The sequence below is a fragment of the Choristoneura fumiferana genome, chromosome 18, assembly GCF_025370935.1.
Source record: "Choristoneura fumiferana chromosome 18, NRCan_CFum_1, whole genome shotgun sequence".
Taxonomy (NCBI): Eukaryota; Metazoa; Arthropoda; class Insecta; order Lepidoptera; family Tortricidae; genus Choristoneura; species Choristoneura fumiferana.
The window spans coordinates 12,162,223-12,182,112 of record NC_133489.1 but is presented as its reverse complement, the minus strand read 5'-3'; the positions used below and the strand labels follow the sequence as shown (position 1 = coordinate 12,182,112).

Genomic DNA, 19,890 nt, shown 5'->3' with positions numbered 1-19,890 from the left:
AAAACAGTAAAAGTTGTTAGACAAACTGAAATTACGACACGTCAAGGGAATACAGTTTGTTACTCTTCACACTGAAACCGCTAGACGGATTTGGATGTTGTATGTACATAGCTGGACTTCTGGAATATCACATAGGCTACTTTTTTTTCCGATATTAGCACAGGATCAGTATAAAATTTAGAAATCTCAACTGCTGCTCATGAAATTTGACACAGTTATTTTTAGTGCAACATCAATGAAGACCACATGATATTTTTGGAAATTCCCACGAAAATTTTCATTTGTTCCTCCTTCACGTTAAAACGGCTGGACGGATTTTGATGAAATTTGGTAGATATGTAGATAGCCGGATATCTAGAACAACACATAGGTCACTTTATATCTCGATATTCTCACGGGATCGGGATAAACTGTAGAATATTTTTTGGCAATTCCCATCATGGGCATTAAGTAAAATCCTGGTATTTCAATTCTACTGTTGGATCTAATGGTTTACGCGTTCGAAGCCGCGGGTAAACACTAGTAAATAAATAAATATACAAGAATCGCTTGTTTAAAGTTATAAGATATACAGTCGAACCATTTGATTCCTGAGCCAGGATAGTATATTTTTGTAATGTCTTTGATTGTCCTTGTCAGCAATGGAATGGAACTTCACTACGAGATTTTTTATGAAAAGGTGCCACGTTCCAGTAAGTCATGAATGCATGAATCAAATAATTCAATAGCACTACAGAAACCTCTTGGCCAAAAAACAAGGTTATACAGAATAAGCAGGTAAAAGAGTGAAAATAAATAAAACAATTTAGCTACGCTTACTATAATAATATATTTATTTTCATGCGCCTAGACATCTAGACAAACGCTAGCTCTTAATTTAGGTCACTGGAAGAATACTAGTAAATACAGTCCTGTAAGATACTCAAAGGTAAATTGATTGCCGAGACACTGGGTGCTGCACATAACTTGAAAAGCGGGTAATTTTCAATGTAAAATGATCAATATAATGTTTGGAATAAAGTTGGCAGCAGGACTAGCTAAACATAGGATTCAAAACGATCAACAAGACATAACTAGCTTTTTAAAAGTGCGCAAAACTTTTAGGCTATTCTAAGTTCAGCTACTTCCGCTGTTAACTGTATAATAGTGTAACAGGCGACCATCTTATTCATTACTACGTCTTAAAATTAAACGGAGTATTCAAAATGGCTAACACGCCATAAGATATTGAAAATCAACATCAAAATAAACAAAACAAGAAAAAACATAACATGAACATGCACTTTCGTCCTATATTTAACATATCAGTTGGATATACATGTAGTTACAAGATCGAATAAATAAGAATAACTGATAATATAGTTAATCCTTGGGGTGTAAGGGGGTCCATACAACATCTTACGGGCCTCAAGTCAACCTCACCTGCACGTGGTGCACCCTGCCAAACAACAGACGAGGCTCTGACGACCCACCAACACGCACTGGACCAGCGCGGTGGGCTTATGGTCCAACCCCCCTCTCATGAAAACAGGGCGACCCGCTGTCTCCCAAACTGTTCACCAGCGCCCTCGAAGAACTCTTTAAAAGCTTAGCAGTCTTATGGGAAAACAGGGGCATAGTTGTTGGTGACAAGAGATTAACTAATCTCCGGTTCGCTGACGACATCGTCCTTTTTTCCCAAACAGCCCAAGACCTCGAATTAATGCTGCAAGAACTGAGCACTGCAAGCCTTAAGATTGGACTAGCGATGAATAGGTCAAAGACCCAACTTATGACCAACAGCACGAAACGACGGATCTCGGTAGATGGGCAGAAAATACAATATGTTGACGAGTATATATACTTGGGCCAAGTAGTCTCTTTCAGCAACCGACAAGATAAAGAAGTCGAAAGACGAGTCGAAAACACCTGGAAGAGCTACTGGTCCATGAAACAGCTTATGAAGGGAAACCTTCCAATAACACTTAAGCGAAAACTCGTCGACATGTGTATCCTGCCCGTCCTAACCTACGGTGCACAAACATGGTCCCTGACTGAGAATCAAAAGTCCAAACTTAAGGTTTGCCAAAGAGCGATAGAGCGTAGCATATTAGGTGTGAAACGGATGGACAGAATCCGGAACACCACGCTGCGCTCAAAAACACGCATAACCGACGTTGGGAAAAAGACTGCTAAGCTAAAATAGGACTGGGCTGGACACGTCTGTCGCATGCACCCACAAAGGTGGGCTCGCACAGTTACTTGGTGGGTGCCGGAGAACGGCCAGCGACATCGAGGCAGACCGAGAAGGAGATGGCGGGACGATCTGGACACGTACGCAAAGGACTGGCCTGACATTGCGTCAGAACGAGAGTTGTGGAGGTCAAGAGGGGAGGCTTTTGCCCAGCAGTGGGACACTATACAGGCTACTTAAATAAAATAAAAATAGTTAATCCTTTAACAATTTAAAAAAGCCTAGTACAAAATAGAATGGCTAAACACTTAAGATGCAGGGCCGAGTCTTGCTCTGCCCTCTGATTCTAATTGCTTATTAAGATATATATCCTCGTCCGTGGAAGTGTCGATGAGATCCAGCGTCAGCAGCGGCTCGCTGGGGTTCAGAGGATCCTTGCCCACATCCTTGCAGATCCCCACAAACTGCTGCTCGACGCACAATTCTTGAAACCTAATACAGTCTTCTACAGTCCAGTCTTGATGAAGCGGCCACACATCTGTGACAAATTCCAATTATTTGTTTACATTACTTTGAAAGGGTAATTACGGTGTGGTGGCAATGTGTCTATCCAGCGTAAAGAGGTATAATATTATATAATCAGCAGCACAAAATTTGGCCCGATACATACAAAATAACCTATTTTTGCATACGTTTGAGGGCCAGATTTTTTGCCGCTCAGTATAGTCAAAGTCAAAATGTGGCGTTATCTGGGAAAAGGTACCTTGTTGTCGGTTCTAGTTTCCGAGATAATCGCGTTTAAAGTAAAATGTAGAAAAAAATCATTTTTTCTTTTTTTACTCTATATTAATAAGCAGGGTCTAAATTATAATTTGACAAAGACACAAGTTTTAAAATCGATTTTTTATGAGTTAAAACATCCCTTAAAGTTTAGTAAGAAAGGAACTTTATTGTCGGTGCCGCTCTTGAATGCTTTCTGTGCGCTCGGTATCGGTTTCGAAGACGTGTCGGACTTCAGTACTTTGTCGGCGCGTCATCATCATCATCATCATCATCATCCCAGCTTATATACGTCCCACTGCTGGGCACAGGCCTCCTCTCAGAATGAGAGAGCTTGGGCAGTAGTTCCCACGCGGGCCCAGTGCGGTGCTTGTCGGCGCGTAAAATGCGTCAATCAGGATCATCATAAAATCCGTTTAATTAGAGTAAGGTAAATCATCAATAACTGGTCACAATTAGGCGATAGCCAGTTAGGGCCTTATCAGACTAGCGATTTGCGGGCGAGTTGAAAGCGAGGTGAGCGCGCAGCTAGTTCGCTTCGAGCGCGTAACGATTTCACCGCGAGCACGCAACGATATCGCCGCGAGCGCGCAAAGATGTCGCTGCGAGCGCGCAGCGAGTTTGCTGCGTTAGTGCCGAAGACGCCCTATTATTATTATACGAAAATCTACAATATGGCGTTTTTGGCGCTAAAGCAGCGAACTCGCTACGCGCTCGCAGCAGCGACATCGTTGCGCGCTCGCGGCGATGTCGTTGCGCACTTGCGGCGAAATCGTTATACGCTCGCAGCGAATTCAGTGCACGCTTGCCTCGCTTTCAACTCTCCCGCAAATCGCTAGTGTGATAAAGCCCTTATTGACGATTTACGCCAATTTGTGTCTTTATAATAATAATAGTAACGATTAATATTTACAACTACAAATCACGTAGATAGACACGTCGAGGGAAAAATGGGTTTAATGTTAGAGTTTTACACTGCTTTTCACTTCGATGCGAGGAAATGAAATAGCAACAGTGGAAACAATGATTCACTAACTATGTACCTTTTATTTTTTATGCATTATTATAATAATTCCGTTTTTTTTATTTTACTGATTTATTATGATTGATTTGAATTATTTTTAGTTTTATATAATTTAAAAATTATCAAAAAAATATACAGAAACCTTTTTGTTTGTGGCTGTTGACACACCTGATTACCTTGGTCTTAAGTTGGTCTTAGACGAAGATTTTATTTTATGCACTAGAGCATAAAGTCATTTTATGTCGCCTAGATACAGCATAAACACGAACTTTACGAGCATGAGAAGTGAAAAAGCATTTTTTTAGATCTTATTCTTAACTATGTCACTAAACATTTTACGTCCGACAATAAGGTACCTTTTCAAATACGTTAATCATATACCCCCTTATTCATAAACGACAATCAAACCTATTTTAGTTAAAATGCCGCTAAAAATCGTTTGTCCTTATCTGTCACTTCGACATTTGTTAGAAAGGGACAAAGCATTTGTTAGTTAACATAGGCTTGTTAAGTTTTATGAATAAGGGGTTAGTGTTTACTGAGACAAAATTATAGGTTTTTGGTAAGAGTTTGAATACTACAGTGTCTTAAATTAGGACTATTAAAATTAATCGTAAGTTATTAGTCGTTTTCAAAATATCACTAAATATTTTACCACCGACGATAAGGTACCTTTTCGAAAATATATAGTGATTGTACCAACTTTTTACTAAACTTTACCTTGAATTTTGAGACTGAAAAACTAGTTTTTTAAGATTTGTTGAGTTCATTTGATCTCATTTGGCTATGTTTTAGCGTACTAAATATAAAAGTTTGTTGATTTTGACTGTTTAATTACATTTGTAAACCACAAAGTTATTTTTGTTAAAGTATTTTTTTTATATATTAAACAAGGTTAATTCAAAACGAAGTAGTTCTTATTTAGATTCCAATTGCGCATAATATTTTTTCCTTCGATAAAATCCAATGGAAATATACTATAAATAGAAAATTAAGTTAAAAATCCATCAACCTCTTTTTTTTTACTTTATGCACTTTGGCAAGGTAAACTATAGGAAAACAGTTTTCCAATTACAAAATTGTTCTTGAAACCTGAAAGCCCGTACAATCTACTCCTCAAATAGCATGTTATCTATGTAACTTCCAACAACAACATACTTTTATTGGGTGTAGTGTATAAGTTTGAATTCAATTTTCTCATAATCACCTTTTCTTTCTGGCTTTTGAGGTTCAACAATTTTTTTTAATATCTATTTAACCTACATGCATGTTTCTTGCATGGTTCGATAGCTAAATGTATGTAGATTATGGGGATATCAATAACTCAATACCGACAACAAGGTACCTTTTCCCAGATAACGCCACAAATATCTTTATTCAATTTAGGCTATAACAAGCACTTATGAATGTCGAAAAAAAATCTACCACCAGTTCGGAAAAACCTTTGTTGAGAAGAATCCGGCAAGAAACTCAACGAGGTATATTTTTTTAAAACCGATTTACAATATTATTAAATTATATCTATAGTATTGAAGTTATAGTACTTTTCGGATAGGATGGGTACGGTGACACTTGCGTTTTTTCCATTTCACGCCATGAACGTTTCAGGCCAATAATTTATAAAAAAATATACTTGAATCCCGAAAAAACAAAAAAATATCTCTATAGCTTAAAAGATTTCGTAATAATGAACAAAAATCACTTGAAAACTATTATGATGTTTTAAAACTAAAAAGATACATTTTAATCTCGTCATTTTTCATCTCGTAAAACGGATCTCTATTTCAATAGAGCTTGACTTTGCTTATCGACCGAATCGATTTCACAATCTTGTCAAATCGTTTGACTCGCATCATCTGTCAATTAGTACGAGAGCGAAGGTCCTTAAATGAGTCTTTGTATCGAGTATTTCGTATTGTTTGATGTTTTGAACTGTAGCATGTGACTCGAGTTCACGTACTCACCGTGAAGTACTTCGCGTTCTGTTATCATGAAGACAAGGAAGACTTTTCCTTGGATGTTTGAGAAAAATAATATTTTCTGCCAGTTATTCTAGCATAGTACACAGAAAATTATGTGTTAAATACAAACCATATAATCGAGCTTTGATAGCCTGCGGCGGCAACGAGCGGGCTAGTGGAGCTTTAGCGGGTACAGGCCGAAGGTCTTTCGTAGCAAACAGTGCTAAGTCGCCGTAGTCGCAGAAGTATACAGACACCATTTCGGTGGATACAGTTCCAGCTATTGTAACCCTGAAATAATACAAAAAATTTAAGTATCCTGTCGCAAACCCCCAATCTCATAATTTTGGATAGACATAAGAAAAACAAATTACCTGTACCACGAAGAATCCTTGTCATAGTAAACCGTGTATAATTCCCCGTTCACTGGCTTTAGAGGAGCATCCAACTCCGTTAACTTTGGGCATTCTTGCTGCAACGTCGCCATCATTGTTTGTAAAATGTGCCTTGTGCTGTTTGGTTGAATCTAAAAAAAAAGGAATTTTACATGAACAATTATTATTCAACTACTCTTTATCGTTTCTAAAATCGAAGGAAGAAATCTGCTAAAGAGAGCTTTCGGCCGTTCGTTAAAACATGGACACCTATGTATTTTCAATGGTGTCGCAAGACATAATATAAGTAGATGTACAACTTAATTAACGGCTCAATTATATATGTATCTTAACAAAATACTATTTCTGAACAAAATTAATTAATTAAGTTTTGTACTTCCTTGTGAATAAATCTTTAGTAAAAAGAGTGAGAAAGATAATCCAATCCCAAGTCGAGAAACAGAGTAGCAAACGACACTTCACGAGTTGCTCCGACATCATACGATGTACGGCGAGTGCGGCGAGGGATTTGGTGCTATATATTAACAAAAAAGTAAAACCGACTACAAAACCCTTGAAAATATTTTTCTAGGTACGAAGTAGCTCGAAGTCGGTGACTCAGTGTTAAAATATATCAAAATAGTCTTATAGTACCTACTTAGTCGCTAATAGCGCCATCTATAGTTTTTACTAAACTAGTATCTATTGTGTATACTTATCTGTGGTATTAAAAAATAAATTTAGTCTGTGTAAAACAACTATCGTGTTTTCTATCAGGTTATGGCCCAGACCGTAAATAATTCCGTAAAAACAAGTTAATTTCGTGTATTTATCAAAATGTCGTCTTCAAGTTACATAGTTAATGTACCGAAGTTAAAAGGACGCGAAAACTATGATGATTGGGCATTCGCGGTCAAAATTTCCTGTTGCTAGAAGGCATTGACGTTGACGCCATACCAAAGGATTTAAGTGAAGATGATCAAAAAAAGCAAAAGCGAAGCTTGTGATGACTATAGATTCTACATTGTATGTGCACATCAAAAATGAGAATACAATAAGTGCATTATGGCTGAAGCTGAAACAGTTATTTGATGACAATGGATTTACAAGAAAAATCAGTTTGCTTCGAACATTAATATCCATTCGTCTCGATAATTGCGAGTCAATGACAAGCTATGTGTCTCAGATTGTGGAAACGGCGCAGCGATTGAAAGGAACGGGCTTTGAAATAAATGAAGAATGGATTGGTTCATTGCTTCTAGCCGGGCTTCCAGAAAAATTCGCGCCAATGATTATGGCCATAGAGCACTCAGGATTGACCGTTAGTACCGATGTCATTAAAACGAAGCTTCTTGATATGCAAGCTGATGTTGGCAGCAGTGGAGGCGAATCGGCGTTTTGGTCGCATTCCCGAACGAAACATGGCAATACTGCACATTCGAAAAAAAAACAAACGTCAACAACAAACAAACCCGAGAAGCAAATAAAATGTTACAAATGCAAGAAAATAGGGCACTATAAAAACCAATGTACTGAAGTAAAGATAAAAGAAGCCGGTGCATTTAGTGTGGCATTTCTTAATGGTAAATTCAGTACAGAAGATTGGTATATAGACTCCGGGGCCAGCGTTCATATGACGGCGAATCAAGAAAGCTTGTTGTCTATTCATCCAGTACACGAAATTAAAGAGATAGTTGTTGCAAATAAAACATCCATGCCAGTAATGTGTGCCGGCGATACACAGATCACTACATTAGTGAATAATTCTCAGTTAGATATCACAGTTCGTAACATTTTGTGCATTCCGAACCTTACAACAAATCTATTATCAGTCAGCCAGTTGATAGCAAATGGAAACACAGTGAAGTTTACGAAGAACGCTTGCCATATCCATAATCAACAGAATAGGCTAATAGGAGTTGCGAATTTGGAGAATGGAGTGTACAAATTAAACACAGTGAAATCAGAGTGTGTGTTGGCAGCAGCGGCAGTTCACGTCGCAGATGCGAGGCAGTGGCACAGAAGACTCGGACATTTAAATAGTAATGACCTTGAAAAAATGAGGAATGGCGCTGTAGAGGGAATATCCTACAAAGATAAGGCTGACATCCAGAAGTCTAACTGCAAGGTATGTTGCGAAGGCAAACAAGCACGTTTACCTTTTCCATCGGCAAACCATAGAAGTGAAAACTTATTAGAGTTGGTACACTCAGATTTATGTGGGCCTATGGAGACCAAATCTATTGGTCAGGCAAAATATTTTTTGCTTTTTGTAGATGATGCCAGTCGGATGTCATTTGTTTATTTTTTGAAAGAGAAGAACCAAGTGCTGCGGTATTTCAAAGAATTTCATACCATGGTTGAAACTCAAACAGGGAAGAAAATGAAACAGTTGAGGACAGATAATGGTGGAGAGTTTTGTTCAGACTTGATGGAAAGCTATTTAAAATCAGCAGGTATTGTCCATCAAAAAACAAACCCGTACACCGCAGAGCAGAACGGTTGTTGTGAACGTTTCAATAGAACAGTAGTTGAACGTGCAAGATGTTTACTTTTTGAGGCTGAACTAGACAAAACTTTTTGGGCAGAGGCAGTCAACACGGCAGTATACCTGAAGAATAGGTCGCCAGCCTCAGGTCTAGGAGATATGACACCATTTGAGAGATGGACTGGAAATAAGCCTGATTTGGGTCATGTCAGGGTATTCGGAAGTCCTGTAATGGTGCATGTGCCCAAAAATAAAAGACAAAAATGGGACAAGAAAGCTGTCAGATGCATTTTAATTGGTTATCCTGAAAATATAAAGGGATATAGAATATTCAACCCAGAAACAAAACAGGTTACTACAAGCCGAGATGTCATTATCATGGAAAAAATAGATAATATGGCACATGTAGTAATACAAGAGCAAGTTGCAGAGCAGAAGCAGATAGAACCAGTGGAGGAAGGAACAGATGATAGTTCTAGTCTAAATCCAGATGATCCTACCTATGTCTGTGACATAAACAGCTCAGGCTCTACATCAGATGACTCATATCATACTTTATGTGAAGAGGAAGAAGTGTCAAGAGAAGTGACAGTCTCCAATCTTAACAGCAAGCGTGTCAGAAAACCTGTAGAGAGATATGGTTTCACAAACCTATGTCTGGTAGACCAGATGGAGTCTTGTGGTGAAGAAATCACTTATGAAGAGGCGATGAATGGGCCAGAAAAAGAGATGTGGAAACAGGCTATAAAGGAGGAGCTAAAAGCTTTTGAAGACAACCAGGCATGGGAAGTTGTAGAAGACAAGGAAGCAGACAGAGTGGTACAGTGTAAGTGGGTTTTTAAAAAAAAACTTGAAAGTGATAATAAAGTGAGATACAGAGCGCGTCTAGTAGCAAAGGGTTTTACCCAGGTGAAAGATGTGGACTACAAAGAAACTTATTCACCAGTTCTAAGGTATTCAACTTTACGCTTATTATTTGCTTTAAGTGTTCAGTTAAACTTTAAAATCACCCATCTTGATGTGACTACAGCGTTTTTAAATGGCTACCTAAATGAAAATGTCTATATGCAAACCCCACCAGATTTAGAATGCAAAAGTAATACTGTGCTTAAATTAAAACGAGCTATTTATGGTTTAAAGCAGTCTGCTAGAGCATGGAACCAAAGAGTTGACCTTTGCCTAATTAAGCTAGGTTTTATTAAGTCCAAATTAGAGCCATGTTTGTATAATAAAAAAACTCAAAATGGTCAGATTATAGTAACTGTGTTTGTAGATGATTTTTTCATATTTTCTAACAGTGACACTATGACAGAAGAGCTAAAAAACAATTTAATGGCAGAATTTAAAATTAAAGATTTAGGACAGTTAAAAAAATGTTTAGGCATGAGAGTAAAACTATGTAAATGGCAGTATATCCTTAGATCAAGAACAATTTGTGAACCATATTTTGATGAAATTCAACATGTCAAATTGTAATGTGGTGGATACTCCGATTGAAAATAATTTAAAATTAGAAAAGCTGAAAAGTTTGTGAGCAGTATCCATACCAGCAACTTATAGGAACCTGATGTCGTCTCACCTCACCTACATACTAGTGTCAGTTTTATGAGCCAATTCAACAATTGTTTTACATCAGTTCATTGGAAACATGTTAAGAGGATTTTAAAATATTTAAAGAAAACAAATTTTCAAGGTTTTGTAGTCAGTTCCATTTCTTGAAGGTTTTGTAGACTCTGAGTCAGCCTCACACGGTTGACAGAAAATTCTTTATTTCTCAATTTTCAGGTACTGTAATTTCTTATGAATGTAAAAAACAACCAACATTTCATTAAGCCCAAACACGACTTAGTTACGTTGTTTTATAACAGAGTTCCGTTGCCTACCTTCTGGCTTCAGCATTGATCAGTTCGAAAGAATCATTAACTTAAAGCTTATCTAGGTATATTAATCATGATCGTTTATAGACGAGCGAGCATTGAGTTCCATTGGTCATCTACGGTCTTCTTCATCAGGTACTGGTTACCAAATAATACTTTCTGAATGTAAATGCTTATTTCAATGCTAAAATGCCAAAATCGCCATAGCCATTTTAAAATGTCCCTAGGATCCCATCATCAGATCTTGACTTGGTGACAATGGGACTACCTCAGAGAGTACCTTTCGAAAAAAAATAATTTTGAAAATCGGTCCACAATTAACTGAGTAATCGGCAAACATACATAAAAAAACATACATTGGAACATTGAACCACCCCCTTTTTGAAGTCGGTTAATGACAGTCTCTATGGTGATATCACGGCCAATCAGCATCGATCTAATTCGCTATTGGTCGTAATGGTAGGGTTGCTATGGTCACCTTTAACCCTTAATAAGGTAGAGGCGATTTAGCGACCACATGCATTGATTTGGAAATTCTATCTTATTCTTTTAGTAATAGGTATGTATTCGATAGCTGCTTTTGATTCTGTGGTAGTATGTTCCAATAATGGGGCCTTATAAAGGGTTAAAATTAAATAACATTATGTTTAGCAGGTTGCCAGGTTGACGCAATTTGTCATACTCAATCGGTCAAGCAGATTATCGCCCAACTGTATACGTCACACACATCCTTAGGGTGTGTTAGACTTGATTTTTTACACCGAGTTTTTAGGGTTCCGGAGCCAAAATGGCAAAAAACAGAACCCTTATAGTTTCGCCATGTCTGTCTGTCTGTCTGTCCGTCCGTCCGCGGCTTTGCTCAGGGACTGAGCTTTGATTTGGTTTAAATCTTTCGGGTTATTAGAGCCCACGTGTATTAAGTATCTGCTGACTATTCCGACAACAATACGATTTATTTTTAACTAGAGACCCGCCCCGGCTTCGCAAGGCAAAATAAAAAAACGGCCAAGTGCGAGTCGGACTCCCGCACGAAGGGTTCCGTACCTTACAACATTAGAAATTAGCAAAAAACGGTAAAAAAAAAACAATTTTGCTGTATCGGAGCCCACCTTAAATATTTATTTTATTCTGTTTTTAGTATTATTTGTATAGCGGCAACAGAAATACGTCATCTGTGTAAATTTCAACTGTCTAGCTAACACGGTTCATGAGATACAGCCTAGTGACAGAACAGACAGACGGACAGCGGGGCTTACTTAACAATAGGGTCCCGTTTTTATTGCCTTTGGGCACAGAACTCTAAAACGGTCTCTAATCAAGGGCACTTCACACATATAACGTTTTAAACTTTCGTGATTCTCACTTATAGTCAAAATACCATATACGGGCTTATCACGCTATTTTTACACAAGTAATATTTACCTCGACGTTTCGGCAACGTTACAGCTGCCGTGGTCACGAGTAGACTGAAGTGGGGTGTCAAGTCTGCCTAGCAGCGCGAGTCCTTCGAACTACCCGCACTTGTCACTTTTATTAGTCACCCTATCACACCGGCACACAACACTAACAACGTCCGACAGATTCACTAAGTTGAAAGCTTATACCCATCGTCCGGTTGAAATTCTTATGCTTTTTTATTTCAACTGCTGCACGTACCATTCTTGACGAATCTCGAATCTCGATTCTTGTCGAATTGTTCTGTAACTTTGCCGAAACGTCGAGGTAAATATTACTTGTGAAAAATAGCGTGATAAGTCCCGTATATGGTATTTTGACTATGACTTCACACATGTTTCAGCTCATTTCCCAAAAACTACGGCACCCGAACCCGACCCGCGCGAAGTCGGGCGCGTCAACGAAGAGTAAATGCATTTTTTGGTAGATTGATATTTTTAATTCGTAATATCTTTTGAATGGAATGTCCGATTTGAATAATTTAAAGAGTAATCTACAGGGTATTGAAACCGTCTTTAATATAAAAGTATTTTCTCAAACGTGCTCGGAAATGTATGCGTTAATGTCACGAAATGGAGACATGAAGTTTCTTATTTATGGCTCCCTACCACCTCCCTACATGATTTCTTGGCCTAGGCCATGAAGTATGTATGAAAATCCATTATTGTCCGCTGCTCTAACTTTTAAATTTGCTTACTAACATTAAACTGACAAAGGAAAATTACAGACAGCCAACCACCACTACTCTGTAAGCATTTGCGATATTGCGATGCGATGCGATGCGATGCGATGCGATGCGATGCGATGCGATTCGATGCGATGCGATGCGATGCGATGCGATGCGATGCGATGCGATGCGATGCGATGCGATTGCGATGGATGATGATGGATGGTGGATGGATGGATGGATGGATGGATGGATGGATGGATGGATGGATGGGGGATGGATGGATGGATGATGGATGGTGGATGGATGATGGATGATGATGGATGGATGGATGGAATGGATGGATGATGGATGGATGGATGATGGATGGATGGGGATGGATGGATGATGGATGGATGGATGGATGGATGGATGGATGGATGATGGATGGTGGATGGATGAAATGGCGAAGTTTATTGTAGATATGCGAGTATTCTATATTCTTTAATATCGTAACATTTTTTTTTGTATCTCAAGTTTCCAGAGCGCATGCGATGAGTTGTTTTATGGCAACCTTCTTTACACTGAGTTACATTATTGAAGTTTTAGTACGAAACCCTGATTTTTTCTAGTATTAAATATTGCAATAATTTAGCATTCTAATAGTGAAGAATTTTTAAAACGGTCCAAAAATACAAAAATCCAAATCTAAAATTTACTAGCATCCTGAATTTTTCAAATTTTTCCACCCACCGGTTTAGATTTAGAGGGGGGAATGACGCTCGATTTTAATTAAATTTGCATTTTAAAGTTGAATATTTCGCAAAAAAATCACGGAATCGTAAAATCGTCTTAGCAACACCCCTAATGGTTTTAAAAGACCTATACGATATATACGAACGATACCCCACACTATACGTTGGATGAGAAAAAAACCCCACTTTACGTCTACGGGAGGTACCCTAAAGTTTTTTTTTTTTACTTTCTATTGTACCATTTTGTCGGCATAGTTTAGATATATATCCGTGCAAAATTACAGCTTTCTATCATTGATAGTCCCTGAGCAAAGCGCGGATGGACAGACAGACAGACAGACATGGCGAAACTATAAGGTTCCGTTTTGCCATTTTGGCTCCGGAACCCTAAAATGAAGCAGATTGAAGCAGGCACTTACCACGAAGTTCCACGGGTTAGCTGCCATGGCGATGTAGACGTCGAAGCACTTGCCGGGCGCGGGCAGGGCGGGCGGCGGGCGCGCCTCCCGCCGCGCGCTCCTCGCCCCCGCCGGCTCCCACTCCGTCGACGAACTGCGGAAAATCCGCTCCTTCTTCCTGGTCAGGGCTTCCACGTGGTTCGGTACTTCTTTCTCCTCCATTTTAATTTGTCGCTAAATGAAAGAGTAATAGTTTATATGAAATTCCAAATGACATCCCATTATCCTTACTAATTATTAAACGCCAAAGTGAGTGTTTGGTGTTTGATACGCTTTCACATTTAATTACTCAACCGATTGTGATGAAATCGAGCATAGAGATAGTTTCAAAGTTTCAAATTGAAACCCTGAGAAGGACGTGGTACTTAACGTAGTATTTAGATAATTGTCGAACTAAAATGTAATTTTCTGAAAAAGGAATCCAATGGCACGTTCGCAGTTAGCACGACAAAGCACGAGCATTTAAAACGAGTAAAACAGGACGACAGGGGGTCTGCTGTGGCCGAGCACTTATAGACTTGGATTCGACGCACTATATCAGGATTTCATAAGGTATCTGTACATGCGAGAGAAAAGTTTTTCATTCCGCAGAAAGTGCGTGAAGCCATTGAAATTAGTCGTCATCCGAATTTTAACCGGAATTGTGGTTGGTCGGTACCCCCGAGTTGGAAAACAGTATTACTCATGCTGCGTCATCGGTTGGTGTGAACGTGCCTTTACAGAGTGATGTTGTTAGTGTTGTTTGCTACCCTACATTTGACAGTTACAATAAAAATGACGATGAAAACGCGGGTAGTTGTGCGCCGGTGTTAAATTCGCCGAGTGTTGCTCCTAGGAAGGGGAAACACGTCGAGCTAAACTCGATTTAAGACGCGAGTTATCCGGTACAATATCATTTAATATTTCAGGATTGTTATAAAACGAACCTAACCTATAGGGTTCTCCAGGATAGTCCAGAAAGGTCCTGAAATATATCTTGAATAGTATATTCAGAAAAAAAAAACGTCCATATGAAACAGTTGGGAAATGAATCATTTGAGAAAAATATTTTCAGCGAAAAGCCTGGATACCCACAAGCTACAGTTACGCGCTGCGGGTAGAGGCTAGTGTAGTATAATTAAGACAGCAGAATAACTTACTTCTGCAAGTAGTCATACTCCATGAGTATGGCGTTGTTGACGGAGGCGAGTATGTTCTGCGGGCCGGTGCGCACGAACAGCTCGACGTGCGGCGGCGCGGGCGCGGGGCGGGGGCGGGCGCGGGGGCGGGCGCGGGCGCGGGCGCGGCAGCGCGCGGCACAGCACGCGCGCGCCCAGCAGCAGCTCGCGCAGCCGCGCCACCATGCCCGCCGCCGCCCGCTCCGCCGGGCCCAGCCGCACCTGCATCGCCTGCGACCCACATACAGTTAGGGGCTGTTTCACCATTCATTGATTAGTGTTAACTGACGGCTAAATGTGATGCCGTCTCCGTCTATTCGAACAAAACAAATAGAGACGGCATCACATTTAACCGTCGGTTAACGCTAATCAATGGATGGTGAAACAGCCCCTTAGTCTCCCAACTCACAACATATATTGACGCGGAAGGTAAAGCTTTTCTCTATTGACTTTGCCGATTCCTCGTCAATAGATGTGGGGAGACTCTCATGCTACAATTAACGGTTCGCGTACACCTAATCCGTTATCGGCCTAACTATGCTCGAGCATCATCGGCCAAACTCGGCCGATTGAATCAAATGTATGAAATAATAACCTAACCAACAAAAAGGTGGAAAACCCTCGACTTTGTCATTTAACGCTTATGTATCATGACCAGGGGTCGGACAAAAAGTGCCGATAACGTCAAACCACTTATAGGATGATTTCAAACAGTATTTTTGATTTTCATAAACAATTATCATTTATCAACAACGATATAAAATTTATTTTATTCACTGAATTCCATTGATTTATTTACGATTATTTTGTTACTTCATTAATGCTACTTTGTTACTACATGTCACACGGAAGTTTAAATAAAAACATCATCTTGTGTGCAAGATTACGTCATTTTTACGTCATCCGCACTTTTTGTCCGACCCCTGATCATGACATGACGTATGACGATACGTTGCAGCACCAAACGGTCGCTGCTTTCTACGCAGGACGCAAGCAAACTGCACAGAATCGTCAAATGACGATGTAATGCGCATGACGCATGGTCATTCAGGTGAGGCCTGGCCTCGATTTTTGTGTGAATATATCAGTATTATACAATTTCCTGTCACTATTGTACCGTTTTTGTCAAACTTAAAACCTAAAATTGCTAAAAGTGGCTCCGAAGCGGTAACGTTTCGTGTGCTCTGCCTACCCCATTTGGGAATACAGGCGTGATGTTTGTGTGTGTGTGTGTGTGTGTGTGTGTGTGTATACAATTTCGAATCGGTAGCCCAACATCCTGGGGTGGGCACTAGACTAGAGCATACTTGGGTGCGCGCGGCCCACTCGCAATATGTGTAGTGTGCGTGTGTGTACTGTACCTGGTGGGGATAGGCGTTCAGCGCGGGCGAGAAGGCGAGCAGCGGCACGAGCGAGGAGAGCGGCGCGCGCAGCAGCAGCCCGCTGTCCACTAGCTGCGTGCGCACCGTGCCCTCGCCGTCCACGCCGCTGATCACCGTGCAGCGCACCCTGCCGGCAACCACAGCGTCATGCCTCATGACTCATGCCACATGCACGTGCCGCGTGCCCCAGACGGTAGCCTAAGCCACTTGACTTAACGACCGTCAATGTAAGTCGGTGCAGTTTGCTTACAATCTGGTAATCTTCTTTCTCATTTGTTTACTATACTATAATAGTAGATTGATAACCAAGGGTGGAAAATGACCCATTTCACCCGAGATTTCGTTCGAGCGCCAATAGTTCGAGGGGAAATGGGTAATTTCACCCGAATTAGAAACTCTACTTTTCATTTCGACTGTGAGGAAAGTAAAATACTACAAAAAAATGAGAATAATAATAAATTGAATTTCCTTATATCCAAACTCCAACGGTACCTTTTCGACTGGCCACTTGCCACGGCCGACTATAAAAAAATCGAGTTGGTCACGACCAAGGAGCTTATATGTATACAAAACTGGTGGTTGAACGCCGAACGAAGAAGTTTGACCTTTATTACTTATTTATATATTCCATCTCTTTCTTTCACATCTCACGAATGACTTCCATCTCTTTCTTAACCTAACTAAAGAAAGAGATGGAATATGTTCGTGACGTAATAAACATCAAATTATTGTTTCAAACGGATGTTCGGCTTTCAACCTCCAGTGTTGTATATAAGCTCCTTGGTCACGACATGCATCTAGATGGTCATGCCGAAACGGGAAAAAAAAGTGTCATTGACGTAATTCAATTATCTTCGACTCGGTGGCTAATCGAAAAATTAAAATAAAAAATACTTTCCACCCTAGAGATAAAAACACAATTTTCCACCAGGCTATCTACTCATGAAAATTAAACTTTCCTAACAGGAGAGATGAAAATTAAACTTTCGAACAGGAGAGATGAAAAAATATAATGTATGTATGTGAAACTGATCGGTCGGCTTGCTCGGCGGCAAAATGTTGAATGGCACAGGGTAGCGTGCAGTAGGTATTACCAGTCGCCGGAGAGCGTGCGCACGATGTAGAGCGCGCCGGGCGCGGGCGGCGGCGCGGCGGGCGCGGCGGGCAGCGGCCGGCGGTAGGGCCCCGCCGTGAGCAGCGCCAGCGCCGCGCGCACCACGGCCGCGCTGCCGGCGCGGGAGACCCACACGCGCCCCTCCTCCGTCACGCACCCCACCTCCACCTCACACGGCTTCTGCCACCACACAAACATCACTGACGATCACAAAAATATCAAAGGAAATTACCAAAGGAAAACTACAGACATACATCGAGGGTGTAACGTCTGTGTACCCACAAGAGATTTTGTAAACATAATCGATATGTTAACTATTGTGGGCCACTTTTACTTAATTTCACTATGGTCAGACCGTTAGTGTGAACCTCATCATTAAATTGAACATTTACACCGTTCCAGAAACATACATTTTCAACACTTGATATGATGGATTTAGTGAATCTGAAGGTGGGTACCTGTGTGACGGTAAACGCGCCCTGCATGCAGAAGTCGTGCACGATTTCCTTGTTTAGGTTGAGGTCCCGCTGCGTGGAGGTGTCGTAGAGCACGACGGCGACGGCGGGGTCGGCGGGGTCGGCGCGCGCGCCTGGCGCCGCCACCAGCACCTCGCCCGGCAGCCGCCGCCGCACCAGCTCCGCGCCCGCCTCGCTCGCCGCCAGCTCCTCGGCGCCCTCCAGCCGGCACAGGATCGCCTGACACACCACACACACCTTACTATTTCACTTAGACTACAGTTCCAGATTAGCCCGTAATCAAATCAAGCAATACTTAATATGCATAGAACACAAAATTTATCTTAAATTACTTAACGTGATGTCAAGTGCGAGTGCGAGCGACTCGCGCATGAAGGGTTCCGCACCTCCGTACAATGTTTTAAAAACAAATAGTTCAGTAATATTTTTTTGTAAAAAAATCTAATTCAAGCTTTTTTGTTGGCGGTACTTTTGCCCCTGTTTACCAAAGTAGGTAGTCGTCAAGACGAATCAAATGAGACCAAAGTCGATGCGGTCGTGTCGTTTTATTACAGAGGTCCTATGGCCAACATCTAACTTCATCATCACAGATCAGCTCTACGTCGTAATAAAATTGCATTGTCATCGGATTTATACATGCATGCAAAATTTCAGCTCAATCGGTTGAAGATATCCACTTTTTTTTTTTATTCGACTGGATGGCAGACGAGCAAGTGGGTCTCCTGATGGTAAGAGATTACCACCACCCAAAAAAAATCTTCAAATCAAATCAAATCAAATTTAAGCCTCAAATTTAAGTTGAAATATTTAATATTTTATTTAAATTATTTAATTCCACCTGAACAAACATAATTAGTTACATTATCTTTAACAACCGCTGGGCTTAGAGCCATGAAATTTAGTATGTAGTTAGCTGGACCTCTGGAATAACACATAGGCTATTTCATACCCCGATATTCTCATGGGATAGTTTTGTAACTAAGGACCCCATACATCCCTGTATTATTATTTGTACTTTTTCTTTAATTGTATACTGTAGTTTTTAAGTATTTCATTTGTAATTTTTTTTTTTTAAATGACTGTCAAGTTTCTTGCGGCGTATTTTCTTGGCAATGATGGTCTTTCCGAAAGCGCTGGTAGTTTAAAAATGACGTGTAAAAGTGCCCATTGCGGCTTATTTACTGAATAAAAGATTTGAATTTGAATTTGGATATTATTCCAGGGGAATTTTGTAAAATCCCGAAAATTTCAATTGCATCTACCAGGTCGAATAGTTTACGCGTGCGAAGCCGCGGGTAAAAGCTAGTATTATAAATGCGAAAGTTTGTAAGTGAGTGAGTGAGTATGTTTGTTACTCCTTCACGCTGAAACGGCTGGGCGGATTTGGATGAAATTTGGTATGTAGATAGCTGGACATCGGGAATAAAACATAGGCTACTTTTATATATACTTACACTATTTATCAGGGCTTCAAATACCGGTAAAAAGTTGGTAACGTTACCTCTGGTCAAACAGATTTAACATTAAATCGTAATTAACGTTAAACGATGTACCGTTACTTTTTCAATTTTTACCGGTATAATTTTTTACGTTATAAGCTGTTCACATAAAGTTAACGTTAATTTAAAAGTATCGTTAAAAGATTACTTCTCACTTTTACATTATAACGGCGTCCCTGGTCTGCTAATTCTGCTAAATCAGAACATTTGGTTATGCTATTAAAATTCTAAACTAAAACGATTATGTAGGTATGTGCTTGTATGTAATTCG

The 19,890-nt window shown here is 40.1% G+C and overlaps 1 protein-coding gene across 1 annotated transcript in view; it reads right to left on the bottom strand.

The window, feature by feature from the left end:
• Window positions 1-810: 810 nt before the first annotated feature.
• tapas (tudor domain-containing protein 7 tapas) overlaps window positions 811-19,890 on the bottom strand; it is a 63,744-nt gene continuing 44,664 nt past the window's right edge. Inside the window, 8 exon segments of the mRNA XM_074102405.1 lie at window positions 811-2,711; window positions 6,069-6,229; window positions 6,313-6,464; window positions 13,953-14,165; window positions 15,127-15,273; window positions 15,275-15,379; window positions 16,510-16,657; window positions 17,625-17,824. Of these exon segments, the coding sequence (XP_073958506.1) occupies window positions 2,482-2,711; window positions 6,069-6,229; window positions 6,313-6,464; window positions 13,953-14,165; window positions 15,127-15,273; window positions 15,275-15,379; window positions 16,510-16,657; window positions 17,625-17,824 (1,356 nt within the window). The 3' untranslated portion in view covers window positions 811-2,481.